Source organism: Lathamus discolor, chromosome 1 (genome assembly GCF_037157495.1).
Source record: "Lathamus discolor isolate bLatDis1 chromosome 1, bLatDis1.hap1, whole genome shotgun sequence".
NCBI classification, from domain to species: Eukaryota; Metazoa; Chordata; class Aves; order Psittaciformes; family Psittacidae; genus Lathamus; species Lathamus discolor.
The window spans coordinates 110,887,165-110,904,252 of NC_088884.1; the positions used below are offsets into that span (position 1 = coordinate 110,887,165).

General features: G+C 43.0%; 1 protein-coding gene across 2 annotated transcripts; it reads right to left on the reverse strand.

Moving 5' to 3' along the window:
• Positions 1-231: 231 nt before the first annotated feature.
• Positions 232-16,107, reverse strand: LOC136019882 (cytochrome P450 2U1). 2 transcript variants are annotated; one of them, XM_065690484.1, is made up of 5 exons: positions 15,653-16,107; positions 9,061-9,693; positions 4,777-4,938; positions 3,618-3,785; positions 232-3,206 (listed from the first exon to the last, which is right to left on the reverse strand). In XM_065690484.1, the coding sequence occupies exons 1-5, from the start codon at positions 16,089-16,091 to the stop codon at positions 3,028-3,030; spliced, it is 1,581 nt and encodes a 526-aa protein (XP_065546556.1). In that variant the 5' UTR covers positions 16,092-16,107; the 3' UTR covers positions 232-3,027. The 2 variants fall into 2 exon arrangements, with proteins under 2 accessions (XP_065546556.1, XP_065546566.1); XM_065690494.1 differs by lacking the exon at positions 4,777-4,938.
• Between the last annotated feature and the right edge of the window lie 981 nt (positions 16,108-17,088).

Below are 17,088 nucleotides of genomic sequence, written 5' to 3' on the forward strand. Positions count from 1 at the left end.
TCTTCCCTCTCCTTTTATTCTGAGTAGCAGTGGTTTTGAAACATACTCTTTCTAGCACTTGAACATAACATGCCTGGCATTGTATTATCCCATTTCCACTTTATTCTCCCACTCTTTCCACTCCTCATCCAAAACATTTCATAACATCCTCTTACTCAAAAGCTTTCTTTGTAAGACGCAAAACACCAAACATCACAAGCTCAAACAACAAGCGGAATTCATAAAAACAGCTTACTTGGAAATTACTTTATTAAAAATAAAATTACACTGAAGTAAAGTCTGAAGTCACTTTTAAAAATAAAGACATTTTCAGCATTCAGAAATAGCCATTCGCTTATATAAACATACATTTTTTTCAACAAGGCATTTGAGATGCTTCCTCCGCCAAAAAAAGGGAGGGGAAGGATACATTTACAAACACAACCCAAATCTGCTACCACTTTTACTTACAGCTTACCAAAGATGGTATCACACTTTCACAACAACAAACATTTCACTGCTTTTATGCTGTTGTTTAGCTACTCTCATGACATCCTGTGAAAGTTTCAGTGCATCTGGAAGGCATGAAAGGCTGGTCTTTATTGTCACTCCCAACAGCATCCTGCATTCTGGCAGAGATCGACATGGTTGCTCCTTCACATCAGTAGTTTCAGCTCGTCGCACTGTGCAGCATTTTGATGATAGGTATCACCAAAATCCACATTCTCAAAGTAGTACTTGTAGAAGGGTAATTTTGAAAGGATAGTTTTCAAAGATGACATTTTAAACTAAATCCAGCAGGCAGAACAAGCACAATCATATACAGTTCCACAACTAGGGGGTTATGGGCATTGTGCCTTCTTTGGAATCTGTAAAAATAAAGTGCTTTTCAAATGCGTCCTCATTGATTAAAAGGACACGTATTTTACATAAGCGATCAGTTGCACACATCATCTTGTTGCTGCAAGAGGCATTTCAACAGAAAGATTATTAGCACTTACTTTTAGCTTCGCAATTAAGCATACACCATTTCAAGGAGTTCCAGACAAAAATCCCAACTGTACAAAATCTATTTATTCATTGAAAAATAGAAAGGTAAAGAAATAAGTGCTTATTACTCCAATACTGTCAGTGCTTAGTGCAAGTTTACTAGCATTGGCACAAACCTCAACTTTTACCATGCTACGTATGACATTTTTGAAAACCCCAAAGGAAAAGTTTTAACATGAGCAAGGGCTAACCTCTAAAGTCAAAAGTTAGCCTATATATGAACTGGAAGTAGTCAAACAAACAGTGGGGTACCCAACCAACCAAACACATCATCCAGAAATTAAGACAATGTTATTCAAAACACATAACGGAAAACCTTAATTTAAATCCAAAATAACTACGTTACAGTTTTTGCTAGGCACTACCTGGCTTTTAAAACTTCCAAGTTAAAAAGTGACAAAACCAGAGGTTAATTTAAAGCTGAAGAGTCGATTCTTCCTTTACAATTTAGGCTTAATTTCTGCTATGCAATTCCCAATTCCACTTTACATTCCAGTCTTGTAAACTTGACATTAGGAGGCCTGCAGATTTTTTCTAGATCTTCAATGAGGGGTGGAAAAAATATGTATCTCCTTAAAAGAATACTTACACACTCACTTCATGTCATATGAAGTACCGCTAAATCAAAAGGTATATATAAAGTGATTTAAAGATAATTAAGAACAATTATTTAAAGGTTATTTGTCATATGTCCCCCAAAAGATCGCTTTCAATGTTTGAAAGATCTTTCGAATAAAAGACTGAGTGCCCCCTTGTGAAACACCTAACAATAGGTTTCCTTGGTAATTGGTTTGACAGTGGTGAACAGAACTAGAATTTTGCATGTGAAAAGAGTAAGGTGCTGATACAGTAATACTGTATGAACTACAGATCTTTCTACTCCATACGAAAGATAAAGTCTTTATGCTCAAATGTCAAGTTTGTCAGATTCCTCCTGTTCCATGCCTAAAAGTGCAAGAACCACATGTGCAGTGCCATACTAATGCCACATTTGAAGTAAAACTCCAGTTCCCAAAGCCAAACAGGTTGTGACAGTACTGTCCACACTGCCTATAAGTGAAAAAACCAAGTGCAAGCCCCAGCCTCAGGATTATGCATGTAGAGTTTTCCCCAATGAGCGGGCTGTTGGTCTCATCCACACTGCAACCACTGCTGACGTGGGGAAAACCACAAATGTGAAGTGGCAGCACAGATGTCTGGAATACCTGCTTGGCACCAGAGAATACAGACTTCTGCTGTTTCGTGTTAGAGAAATCTGCTCTCATTTATATTCTGAGAGAGAACGACTGCATCCAGATGCTGCACACTGCTTTCATGTTAAGAACACAGTATATTCAAGGATTTGTTAGTCCTCCAAGCCTGAGTTTTCAGAGTTGGTACCTGCTTGTTTATAGTAAGCACTGATAGCCAAGAATGTTTGGATCCAGGAATCCACACTGATTAGATCCAATCTAAACCTGTGACTTACTTGCAAGAAGTGACCTCCAAAGTTAAATGAAGTGTCATTTAGTAATTTCCAAAAACAATTTGCTATTAGTTAAGCTCAGTTACAATGTTTCTTTACACAGAAAATGCTAATACCCACTCACTTGTTAATCCTTTTGGTATCAGATCATGTCCTTCACTCATTTGGTAAAATAAATGTTTACGTACTGTTTTTACCAAAATAAAAATTCTATTTGCTAAAACATCAACATGTGTTTTGGACCATTCTCCCATAATTAACATTTGACAAACTGTCAGGAAGAGCTTATAGAGAGAGGGGTTAAGCCCAGCTAGTTTTAATATCAAATTGCAAATGATGCCGTTGTTTGTTTGTGGAATGCAAAAGCAGCCAAAAAAAAAAATTCTCTTTCCAGAAGTGCAAATGGATCATTCTCACCGACTATGAAAGCCTATGCAGTTGGTGGTTTCCTGGGAAGAAAGTAACAAAACAAGCTGGAAACAAAGCTGGATTTTAAAAGTGCAGTATTTCTTTGTGTCATCTTTTTTGATGTATCATTTCTTCAAAGCTATTATGTTGAATGGGCATGGAGCTAAAGTTAGACCAAACCTTCCATCCATAGATGGCTTTGCAGCATTTTCAGGGTACAAAAATGTAAAGCTTTGCATTAGACTTGCAAAAATTAAGAACAGCTCCATTTTTGCCAACTGCTCTCCCATGCACACACGTTTACCTAAAGAACAGTTAGAAGAGACATATTACTGGTCTTATACTGTTGATCCATTTGTTAACATGCATGCAATTCCTATGCTAGCATAGTCCAAACACAAAAAAGCTCAAGCAACTATCAAGCTATGAACTCTGAAGCTTTGGTCTCCCGTATTTGAATATAAGCCTTGCTCAGCTGTACTGCTTCATATTAGCAGCAAAAGTATTATCAAGGGAGAACTCATCATTTCTCATTTCTGCCTGGCAACTGGAGACTAGAGGAACCCAACCCATCCTGCAAGCCACTAACTGTAATAGTAAAACAAGTTCTGCAACTGGTCCTATGCACAACTTTTACATCTCACGCCTCCAAGGCCCTACACTTGAAACACCACCACCTCCCCAAACAGCTACTGACTGGATGTGGATATCTTACCCATTCCAAAAGGAATGAAAGCCTCTTTCTTAATTAGTTGGCCATTTTCATCCAGAAATCTTGACGGTTGAAATTCATCTGGTTTCTCCCAAATGTTAGGATCTCTGTGTACTGACCACAAGTTGGGCACGATCACACTGCCCTTAGGAATAGTATATCCCTGCAGCACTTTAAACAAAAGCACAGAGACAGAGGATCTGACAAGATGCTAGAAGTAAACATGGGAGACTTATACTGGCAAAAAGATGACTTAAAGGTGTCACAAAACCCAATACTGATCCCCAGCTGTGGGCTGCAGATGTAGCAGGAGCTTAAAGCAAAGTTGACCTATGCTAGCCCGCTTGAGTCAAAATCATGCAGGCCAGAGCAGCTGGAAAGATATTTTGTTACAGGAGCACCTCCCTGTGGGGAAAAGGGGGAAAAGGCGAAACTAGCTGCTGCATCAAAGTACTGTGAAGCAGTTTCCTCCTACTCCTGTGCTGTCACAGAACCCTACCACAGCACAGGTAAGAAGTAAAGAAGAAGAACGGGTTTTGAACTCTTATTGCAAAAGGGTTTTGAAGTGACTCATCTCATTTCAGCTTGTTGCACCTCACTGTCCTGCAAGACAAAACATTTTAAAAGCAGATCAATGCAGTAGTGGGTTTGAAAGCCAAGTGTTGCTACCTCTCACTTGCTTAAGCCTGTGAGTTATTTAATGAAAACATATTGCCAACAAGATGACCTGGAAAAGGATATTTATTATTGTTTCCTGTAGATGTGGAGCTCAATGGTATAATCCTTTCAAGCTTTAGCAAATCAACTGCTCCGAATTGATGTTTTCAGACCTTGACGCATCAGATGGCCAAAACCAACTCTGCTGTTTCAGGTACAGATGTGAAGTCTCGGCTGTCAACGACCACTAAGCACAACAGTCAACACAAACTGACCCCCAGAAAAGAAACTGCTCTGAATTAGAATGCTTCTGGACGTTAGATCAGACATGCTGCTTAAATAGAGGAGTATCTCAAGCCCCCCTGCTCTCTATAAATGGCATTTTACATACATGGGTTACACGTCTAATACATAAATGAGGTCTTTGTAAATTCTCACTAGAGGTCCCATCAGACCAAAGACCACCAAGGAAACACAGCATTAGTAAGTCTCTAGAAACGCTTACCAGCGGTTTCTGAGGCCATTCGAGGAATAGAAAGGGGAACAACAGCAGTCATCCTCTGCACCTCCATAATGGTTGCCTCTGTGAAGGGCATTTGAGCCTTGTGGGTAAGAGAGGGAACTTTGTCACGTCCTAGAACTGCTTCAATTTCTGCATGAACCTTCTCTATTCAAAGGGAGCGAGAAAATAAAAAAAAAGCGTAAAAAATACAACATGTGAGAAGACATCATCTCAATTTCATTTGCCTATGACTATAAGACACGTAATCCCTGGCTGAAATAACTACACCTACATAAGCCTTAAGAACAGAGTCAGCTAAAAACAAAACAACCAAGCGCAATCTTGACAACTGTCAAGAGTAAAGCCACTGAGATGACAGACACTGCTAGCACCTCTGTATTGGATAAGTACAGGAGAAGTTCTGTTCTAGTTCCAAATGTATTAATAATCTTAGTTCAACTACACAGTAGTTTGAATGGTGAAAACATCAAGCTTCTGGCCTGCATTGAAAAAATGAACAAAACCAGACTGCGTGCAGTGCATGCGTGGGCTGCCCATGGGGAGATCCAGTTCTTAGAACCTGGAAAGGTGGAAGAGATGGGAAAGCTTTCCTTGCAGCTGCTTTGGATACTTCATTCTGAAGCAGGAATTCTGACGCTGTTATTGCAAGCATTGAAGCTTACACTAACATTTGACTTGTTCTTGCTGTTTCCTACTTTCTATTCACAGAACCTAAACTCTAAACTCACAGAACAGCCATTTCCTAGTTCCCCCCAAATGATGCTCTTTTCCCCACACAGCCCTTCTGCAGAGGAAAAACAGAAGTTAACGAGCTTATCTCCCCTCTCATTCATGTGAGGCACAAAGTGTCAGAAGATGTGTTTGTCCCTTTCATCTCACCTAAGGCTCAGCATACAAGCAATTTTCTTCACAGAAGCTTCCAAGATGCAACATTTGCTTCACCCATGATGCGCCTTTTCTTCCAGGTAACTTGGAATCTGGCTACACAGCAAGACAATTTTGAAAGAGGAGACCTCAAAATTGACCTTTTGTCAAAAGTTTTCATTTTTGACCCTTGATATTGTGAGTATTTTGTGGTTGTCCTGTTTGCCTTTTCCAAGATCCAGGCTGCTGATACTCTGGGTTTGTTGCTATTTTCTCTCCTTAGCACCGATTCAAGACTAAATAAGAGCTCAACGCAAAGAAAGAAGTGTCTGTTTCAGAGAAACATTCAGAAATACTCTCAAGTCCAGGCTGCATGTGGTTTTGGGCAACCTGATCTAGTTGAAGATGTCCCTGCTCATTGCAGGGGGGCTGGACTAGATGACCTTTGAAGGTCCCTTCCAACAACTATTCTGTGATTCTGTATTGTACAAACTGTGTTCAATGAGCAGTTGCTGCCACCTGCTGGGTTTGCTAAGAAAACAGGTCTTCACACGAGGAACAGAGAGTAAAAAAAGTACTTTGCCAGTGGGGTGGCTCTTGAGGACCTTCTCTGTGGGATTTCGATACTTTTTAAAAGGACACATTATGGCCCTGTTTTCAAGTACGCATGTCCACAGTAAATTAAATGAGTAAAGCTTTCAGTGTTAAAAAAAAAAAAATAAAAATAAAGGAGACTGTCTCACGCCAAATGTCACACCAGCACTTTATCCTGAACAACATTTCTTTGGAGTTTCTAAAGATAGGTGGAACTATACAGAAAGCAGTCAAACCGCTGCTCACATTACCAACTGCAGAAACGCAGACTTCAAGAGTTCTCTGCTAACAGTGTGCTAATTGAACTGCTCCACTGCCTTTCGTGTATTTAAGAATCACACTGATCTTCAGAAGTCACAGACCAAAATGAAGTCAGAGAACAGACCAAACCAAATACTCCCCGCTGCCTCCCTATATGCATGTGCACATACACCCCTTCTCTTTTTCCATGTAAAATGCAAAACTGGCTTCCACAGACAAATACATCCTTTCCATTTTTCCCCCTCATAGCCCTTCATTTGCACTTCCATGTCCGCAACATTTGCTATGCTAAGAGCTATGCAATTCAGGCATTTCCTTTACAGGATAAAAGAAACATGCTACCAGGGGGGGAAAATAAAAAATAGAAAAAGAGGCCCATACATGACTCCCAGGCAATCAGGATACATACAGAATGGGATACGAGATGTAAGAGAATCACACTACGTAGCTAAGTGATATACTCTGGACTACTGAGCCTATTTTTATGTTGCTCAACAATAGCCACAGCATAAGGAAAAGTGAAATCAGAGAGAAGCAATAAAACCTAGAGATCAGCACAAGAGCAAAAACTGATGAACACATACATGTACAGTACCAGGCAGCAGAGAAAAGGGTTAAACCCTCCCAGGCCAAAAATCTTCTAATCTCATTTGCGTCATTCAGAATGTATCTAATTCATGTATCTCCATATCAAGTCAAGCAGTGATAACACGCAACCATTAAAAATAGAATAAGCCTATGCAATAAAACTTCATTTTACATTTGTCCCCAGTGGACACTCTCTCCCACGTACTGAACTGATGCCCTATTTTGCAACCTTTGCTCAACAATTTGGTTGGCTTTGTGCAATAAACTATGATCTTGACCTATTTAAAGAGATTATTCCAGACAGATAGGTAAACAAGTATTTATTTGCTTATTTGCAAAGCAGCCACAGCACATGAAAACCTCAAAATGTGAAATACTTGATAGAAGTATTCCAGGTTTATAGTGTTCTTGGGTAACTTGAGGATTACCCTTCTCCACTCCAGGTTAGCAACAAGCCTGGGCAAAGCGGTGGTCTCTTGGGGAAATGTTTCCCTACTGTGAACTGAGGTAGAATTGCCTAAGTAGAATCTGCTCAAGGCTTATAGTCAGCATATACCCAACACTCTTTCTAGTGGAAATCAGTTGCTATGTAGCACTTCAGGAAAAGCTAATAATAAATGAATAAATCAAATTGCTTTATTTTTCTTAAATGCAACTATCTAAATTTGCTAAACAGTACTAAAAAAAACCCACAAACACACAACAGTGGCTTTGCAACCACAGGTACTGTAACAAGACTCAATATAGAAAAATATTTAACCAAAATGAATTTTAAGTCTTTGGCAATGGAAATTTATCCTAAGAAGTCTCGAACACAACGCTAGCAGCTACTATTTTAATATTGCAACATCTCCAACACTACTGGTATTTATTTTTTTTATCCACAAAAATCTAAAATTAATTTTCTAGAACTCTGTTACGAACAGTAACCAGATCATAGCACCATCAAATATCTGTTTTTTCAAGGAACCTCTGGAGGTCATCTGATCTAAACTACTACTCAAAACACAGTCATCTTCCAAATTAGATTCAACTCTGAGGGTAGCTCAAGACTACTTGGGGTCATACCCCACTGAGTTTTGAACACTTCCAAAGCTGGGGATTCTGTTAAGAATCAGGGCAACTTGTTGTACTCCTGGCCCTCTTCACAGGGCAGAGTTGGTTTTTTTTTCCTAGTACCTGGTCAGAATTTGCTTATTCTAGACTGTCTCTGCTGCTTCTCTTCCCTCCACTTCACACCTCAGAGGAGATTGACACCATCTTCCTAGCATCTTCCGATCGGGTAGTTGTAGGCAGCATAAGGTCTCCCCTCAGTCATCTTGCCCTCACACTGAACAAGCCCAGATCCCTCTGCTTCTCCTCTGGGGCCACGTGCTCCATGTGTCTTCCCCTGCTGTCATGCGCATCCTACCCAAATACCAAGACTGTGCAAGACTGATGGGGAGAGACCTTGCAATGACATGGACCAGCTGTCACCATGGACTTGTGTTAGTCCAATTTACTTAAGCTGTCTCTAATTTGATCTTCCTTTACAGTGGGTCGTGTTTCACTTCTCCAGACTCTGTCACTAAGCTCAAGAACCTCCCTGATCACAGAGGCATAAAAGCAGACCTTAACAACTATATATCTCTCATATATCACTATTATAGGCCTGGAATGCTGCAACTGACAAAGCTTTTGAAATATGCTAAGGCTCCCTGGAATTGCTTGGGAAAAATTGTCCCAAACCAGAAGAAATGAATAGACTAAAGTGACATCTGGATAGTTAATATATAGCACTACACTAATCACAGCAGAGCAGGACAGAAGATGTCTTACTACATACCAACCTTTCACATTACACATATACTATTTGCACTCCAAATGACTTCTCTGCTGCTGCTGTTTGCTTCTGTTTCTGAACATGCATCTAGAGCTTTACAGTCTGGAATAAAACACCCAGAATACAAATAGTCTTACCTTGTACTTCTGGGTAGAGAGACATGTAGAGCAGGCACCACAATAATGTGTTGGAAGTAGTGTCTGTGCCTGCGATGAAGAGGTCACCAATGATAAAAAACAGGTAGTCTTCATTAAAACTGCTCTCCTTGTTGTTCTTTTCTTCTTCTGCGTGGATGAAGTACATATCAATGAAGTCCCTGGGATTTGCTGCATCCAGTGTATCCCTGTGCTGTGCAATTATTTTCTTTAGGAAAGCAGTAATATCTAATTCTGTTTTCCTAAGTTCCCAGAAAGGCCCAAAGGGAAGGTAGTACAGCCAAGGGCAGATATTGACCAGGATCATATAGCGGTTCACACTTAGCTCTAGGGCACGGGCCATGTTCTTTAGCATTGTCTTGAACTCGGTATCTTCATAGTTAAAACGCCTGCCAAAGGCCATGGAACAGATAACATTGGATACTGCATTACGAATTATTGGAAAGGGATTAAATGAATCCTTTCCATGCTTCAGCATTTCCTCCTTTATAAACTTCAGCTCCTCAATGATTTTTGGCTCTAAGCTGAGTCTTCCTACTCCAAAATGACGGAGTGTTGAAAGAGAGAATTTCCTCTGTTGCTTCCAGACAGGGCCATAAGGTGCAAAAATAACACCTGGAAGACAAAGGGAGAGTCTGAAACCAAAATGTTCTATTTTCAAGAATTAGTTAGACAAGCATGCAGCCCAATCACCAGAGCAGAGGGAAACAATACACAGCAAATCTATCCCAAGCTAGGAGCTAAAGGAAGACCACAAGGTTCTTTATAATAGCTTTGGGAAATCCTGCCTCTCTTTTTCCCAACAAATGAAACTAATGTAACACATCAATATTTTTACTCGTCTTTGCAAGACACTAATAGACAGAGAAAAGCCACTGTAGATGCTTTATTACAAATTTATCACAATTTACTAATTATTGCAAATGATGGCAATTTTGTACGAACTGGCACTCTGGGACATATGCTAGCTACAGCCTTTTCCCCCTCAATGTCCTGAAACACAAATTCGTTCAGCAAGGCAGAACAGATGATACTAAAACAGAAACTGGTTTTCATTTAATTTCCCCTTCATGTTATGCAAAATTCTCAATACTTTCTGCCTATGTAGCTATTTCTATTACAAGCAAGGTTTTTCTTTAGCTTACGATGTGTTCAAATGTTCAAGAGCAGGTTGGATGGGGCTTTGAGCAACCCGATCTAGTGGAAGGTGTCCCTGCCCATGGCAGGGAGGTTGGAACTGAATAATCTTTAAGGCCCCTTCCAATCCAAACCATTCTGTGATCTTGTGATAAACAAAATATAGGATATGCATGCTGCAGACAAACTAGGAAGATGAAGACAGATTTAGAGCCGCTCGGCAAAAACCTGCTTGATTTGCATCTTGACATTTTTGATGCCTCTAGGCACCTGTTCTGCATGACTGTGTTATTATGAAACACCATTAAAATTAAATCCCTTAGCTTCAAGTATAAACATTGCTCTTTTGTTGAATTAACAGACAACACCAAAGATACCACAGCATAACAAAATACACAACTTGTTAGAAATAACTGGCTGGAAATAGTTGTGGTTTAAGTTGGTTTAAGCCCAGCCGGTAACTCAGAACCACACAGCCGCTCTCTCACTCCCCGCCCTTCCCCTTCCTCCCCCCACTCCCGGGGGGATGGGGAGGAGAGTCGAAAGAACGTAACTCCCACGGGTTGAGCTAAGAACAGTCCAGTAACTACGGTAAAACACAAAACCACTACTGCTACCACCAATAATAACAATGATAAGGGAAATAACAAGGGAAGAGAATACAACCGCTAACCACCCGCAGGCCGATACCCAGCCCGACCTAAGCAGTGATCTAGCCCTTCCGGGTAACCGCCCCCAGTTTTACATCCTGGGCACGATGTGCTGTATGGAATACCTCTTTGGCTAGCTTGGGTCAGGTGTCCTGTCTCTGCTTCCTCCCAGATTCCCCTCCTCCCTGGCAGAGCGTGAGACTCAGAAAGTCCTTGCTCAGAGTAAACATTACTGAGCAACAATTAAAAACATCAGTGCTATGAGCGCTGTTCCCAGGCTTCATGATTAACCTGAGGAAGTTTAGTCATCAGACTACAGGGTAGTTCTGATCTTACTTCTTCTGGTAAAGCGATGCCATGTATGGGTTTTTTTGGAAATAAGAAGTTACTTTATAAAAGCAGCATCAATTCTTCTGTCAACTGCAAATCTTACTGTTAAATTCAAAAGAAAGAAATTAGCAACAGAAAGATTAACCATGTTTCGATACTTAACATCATCTACATTTCTATTACAACTTAATGTTCATAGCCCCCAATGCAAAAAACAGAATAAACAAATAAGATATCTATGGCTAGCAACACAAATCTACAGATATGTAAATGAGATAACTATACTCACAAAGGTCTGCAATCCCCAAAGTATAAACAGTTCATCATAACATAAATCTGGTAAACTTTCCAGCTAGATTTCCCGATTACATTAACTACTCATAGTAGCAACAACAGACCGAAGAATACAAACACATGACCTAGGTTCAAAAGTCCTAAACAAAATAAGCAGAACAGTATGAGTCAGAACAAGCTGAGAATCAGCTGAACTTCATCTTCCCTGCTGAAGACAATCTTTGGGAAACCTACTGAAATGCCTACTCCCTGGCACTTTAAAAAACAGAACTAAAATCTTTTCAGATTCTCTTTCTCAAGTGATGCTTCCTGATAGCACTGGCGTCCTCAAGTAGGGTAAGTGAAAAAACAGGGTCATTTAGGGCTGAATTTGGCCAAGAACCAAATTTGGGTTTTCAGGGTTTGCGGCTGGGGTAGAGAAGTTGAGGATTTATTGAAACAACGTTATCACCATTTCTATCCCACAACAAGTATCTACAGAACAGACTATACATCCACAATCTCTTCCCCTTTTTCTAATATGGAAAACTAATTTTAGGATCCAAACAGAGCATCCTGTTGTCTTGACTGTAAAGAAGACACTTGCAGCCACCCAGGAAGGCTGACAACAACAAACCTCCCCGCAAACAGTCTCTCCAGCAGTCCTGCATGGGGCACGGCTGAATGGCATGATGCCTTTTGAAGCCCAGAACCCCCAGACTGCAGAATACTAATAACCGATTTGCAAACTAGGAAAGAATAAACAGGAGACACATTAAGGAGGAAGAAGAGCATAAAGTTAGATTAACAAGAGATGAGATAAGAGAGAAAACTGCTAACTGGATCACTGCAGGCAGTAGTAACGAAATAGTAGTTCACTGTTTTTGAAGAAAATCTCTGAAAAGTCAACATGCTCAACAAAGGCAACTGTATTCTTAAAAAAACCCAACATCAACAAACAACAAGGAAAAACTCCAAAACAACAATAACAAAAACCCAACCTGAAAATAATACAATAATAAATTCTGAAGCACCATGAACTCAGAACAACCAGGATTTCATGCCTATTACACAGGGCTAATTCTATGAACTGGTAATGAAAACCTGTCAGTACAACCAACAGAGCAACACACAGAGAGAAAAATAGAAAACTTGTTTTATTCCCCCTCTTTTCCTCCCCCCAAATTTCTTTCTGCTAGCTTTAGTGTTGCTGCAATACTGGAAACATGTACAAACACAGAATTCATGACATTTAATAACATTTAACTTCTGTATTGTCTGATGTCCACATCTGGATGTACACAGGGCAGGACCATAAAGGCAGACAACCACTCAAGCACCATCCACTCTACCATTGAGTCTTTGCCACCTCTCACAGACATAAAATATAAAAATGCTTTACTAAAACAAAAATACAAAAACCTACTTCCCCCCATGTAGTATTTCTCTTTCTGCAGGCATATATGCAGAATCCTTCAATCAATAATTGACTTCTACCTTCTCCTTAAAGCTTTCACCACACTTTCTATTCAGCTAAGTCAGCTATTCAGTTGTTGAAATGCAGTATTTGCCATTCCTGATACTCCTACTTGCTCTCCCCTGGGCACAATATTTTATCTGCATCTTGCACACAACACAGCCACACACAGCTGAGATAAGCCCTTCTTTCTTCTGCAACATACCTAGCATGTCAGCTCAGGGTAAAGACAAAACTACAACAGAAAATGTAGCTTAGAAGAAAACAGCCCCCTAAGTTTACACCAGGCAGTTTGTTTACAGAATGAAGATGCGGGAATCCAAAATGGACACTTACTGAATCCCAGCATTGTAGTAGCCAAGTCGTGAGGGGCAGATCTAAAGTTATACAATTATTTCTTTTCTCTGTTGTTTTTTCTTCCTAGTACAAACACAACTGTCACTGCCCTGATCTATAGCAAAGTCTCACCCATGAACTCCTGAAACTAAGCACAGGAGGTTCACAGACCAAACATAAGAGGCCTCCAGTTTCAGTGCTGTAACCCATCCACCTCCTCCACAATGAACCACACACAAGAAAGACTCGTTAGCACATAGCTCTTATGGCCAACATGTGAAAACTGAAGTATATTGTACCTCTACCACAGAAAAAGGAAGAAAATACAAAGCTTTCAGAAAACTATTGCTCACCCCACTGGTTCTGCAGCAACTGTCTTCCCAGTAGTACAAATGCAGCACTGCAGAGGTTCAGTCCTCTCCTACACACTACCACTAAATCCAAGCCAGGCTACTGAGAACAGCTGTGACTTCCAGTGGCTTTTAGAGAACCTCAATGCGCAGAGGCCAGGCAGGCCCACACTGCCCATATTCACTGACCTGTCCCTTTGTGTAGTCAGAATATGCAAATGGAATTTGTGGTTAATTCTACAATAGCCTCACACCCGCAGCAATTCATCTGGATGCACCAGCTAACATAAGCAATACATAACAGCTCAGCAGGTTTTATAGACAACTGGGCAATGTAACAGTCCTCATTCCTATGGTGACCCCCCAGATAAAACTAAATGTAAGGCAATATAATGTCCCTGCCACCACACAGTGCAATGCAGACAGGTATAGCCCCAGCACTTGGCTGTAGAACGCTCCAGACAACAGGCTCCTGACACTTTCAACTCTCCTGGAGCATCCACCAACTGCAGAAGCTGCTAAATGCCCTGTCGCCTCTTGTGTCACTGTGCTCAGAAAAGCCTGAGACCTGTCTGCACAAAACAAGAAACATACAAAATTCACAGCTTTCCAGGAGAAAGAAATACACCACAAGCCTTAACATGTGGTTTTACAGCACTGCTAAAAGTGATCTAACATGAAACTGCTCACAGAATCAAAGACTGGTTTGGGTTGAAGGGGACCTTAAGCTCATCCAGTTCCAACCACCATGCCACAGGCAGAGACACCTTCCACTAGATCATGTTGCTCCAAGCCCTGTCCAGCCTGGCTTTGAACACTGCCAGGGATGGGACAGCCACAGATTCCCTGGGCAACCTGTGCCAGTGTCTCATCACCTTCACAGTAAAGAATTTCTTCCTTACATCTAACCTAAATCTACCCCTTTTAAGTCTGAACTCCAAATTTAAGTTTCCTCCCAGTCCTTGCTGAGTGTACTGCAACCTAAAAATATTCACACACTATTACAACATACCAGTAAGATGTCCCCGACCGATATAATTAAACCAATACCATTAATAATTTATTTTTTATCCTTTAAACCAATTACAGCAATGGTTCGTGACTGCTGTTTAATAAACACAGCCTAGGTCCCTCCCTTTCCTTTTATCCTTACGGGGGTAACCCTGGTACAGTAAAAACTTGAAGATAAAAGTTTCAGGCACTTAACCAGTAGATTCGCCAGTTTCACAACACAGTGCAGCACATTAACACGCCTCCTGGGCTGTATCTCCTAAACGGACAGTGGAAGGCACTTTTCCACAAACACTGAAACCCTGCAATGACCCTAAAGGCCAAACACGCGGAAGTGCTAACCGTGCATTTGCCATCATGTGTCTGAACTCCTCATGCCCTTTATTTGCGAAACCTGGTGAACTCTCCTTCGACCTATTAAAAACCCCAACAAAACAAATATGCTCAGTAAGATCTGGCAAGCAGAATAACACACCTGTAAACATCTCGGCAGCCTGCACGCAGGCAGTGCAGACTGCACAGCTACAGGACTCCGAGAAGCCCAGTCTTAGCCACCGTTACCTTGGCGAGCACTGGGGAACCGCACAGTTTCATACAGCTGCCAAAGCATTCGAAATGCCTCCTCCTGACACAGCGACAATCGGAAAGCCCCAAGGTGACAGACTAGCTCTCCCCTGAGTGCCCGCACAAACGCCATCCCCTCCCCAGCAACCAGAGGCAAAGGGGTCAGGCGTTTGTGCCGCGCTGCCGCCTGCGGTGCGCACCACAGCGCAGCGCGGCGAAGCTCGCTCGGATGCTGCACGTTCACCTAAAGGCAGGGAGGGCGCGTTCCTCCCCGCTGGCTGCCACCAGCAGGGCAAGGCACACGCACCATTAGTGGAAAGGAAGCGAACGGTAGAGAAGCCACAAAACCGAACAGGTCCCGCTCCGGGCTCTTGACAAGTACGGCCCTGGCAGTCCATTACCCTTCCCCGGGCAGCGCCCCACAGCAGCCCGCCGGCCCCGCTTACCCTTCTTGCGGGTGATCATGAGGACGATGGGGACGGAGGGCCGGTCGCTGAACACCTCCGCCTTCTGCACCAGCGCCTCCCGCACCGCCCCGAAGGTATTGAGGACGATGAAGGGCCGGCTGCCCACGAACAGCCGGAAGACGCCGCCGTACAGCTTCGTGAGGCCGGTGAGGAAGACGTGGGGGGAGAAGGCGGGGCAGCCCCGGCCGCCGCCCCTCACCTCCACTGCCCACCTCCGCAGCAGCGGCGGAGGCAGCAGCGCGAAGGCGAAGTTGCCCACCAGCGGCCAGGGCTCCGGGCCCGGCGGCAGTCCCGGCGGCGCCCGGGGCCGCCGCAGCAGCCAGTAGCAGCTCAGCCAGCATAGAGCCGCCAGCAGCAGCTCGGTGGCGGTGGGGGCCCGCAGGAGCCACGTCCAAGCCGCCATGCCCGCCGCCGCCATCCCCTCAGGCGGCGAGGCGCCGGCCCGCCGCCCCCTCCCGCTGCTCAGCGGCCTAAGATGGCGGGGGCGGGCGGCGCGACCTGTCAGCGCCCTGACCCCGTCCCCGCCGGGGCTGTGGGCGGGTAACGGTCCGCCCCGGGGCCGGGCTCCGCTCCCTTCGCGCCCGTTAGATAGCGGCGGCACCTCAAGGCGAGAGGGGGAGCAGCGGCGGGGGGTGGCGGGGCGCTTCCACACGCCGCCCCCAGCCCCGGGCAGGGGCAGCAGCAGCAGCCGGCCATGGACAGGTTTAAGTGGAAGGGGGCTGTGTCAGGCACGGTGAAATGCAGGATTAGTGCTTGCAGGGGGGGGTGTTCGTGTTTATTTGGGGGGGTTGGGTTTTATGTTTGACTTGAACTTGGACTAAGCCCGAGGGCAAAGATTTCATTGAACATAAACACGCATGTCCAGCTAGCAAGGTAAAAAGTGAGTGCTCCTCAGAGCCTCATAGGGCTTCACTTCACAATCCACCTTAGCCAAACACCTACTTTATTGGGGTGTAGAAGGAAAGGAAGTACACGTAAATGCTTCTTCCCCTTCCCAAATACAAAAGCTGGCACTGCACGAAAAGTTTCTGTTTTCATAATCAAGGGCTAACCTGGAACACTATCCCAACTCTAGGTTAAGTAACTGCTTAACGAGTGCAGAACAGTACAGAGGGGCCTGAGGGGAACCTAAACGTTAGAGGAAAGAGGGGTTTAGTTCTTATCTCTCCATGCCCGGGGCACCTCGCACTCTTCATCCTCCCCTCACTAAAAGAGAAGAGCATTGTGAGTTCAGTGACAAGTACACACGTTTAAAGTGACCCCCCAGAATTGGAAAGAACAGGTGGCGTTTACCCATTAAAAAAAGGTGGTGTTTCTTTCTTTGTTTTTAAATATTTGACCATTCAAATAAAGATAGTGACAAGTGGTTCTCGAAACAGTGGCTGGTCTGTATTAAAAAGGTTTTATTGCAGTTA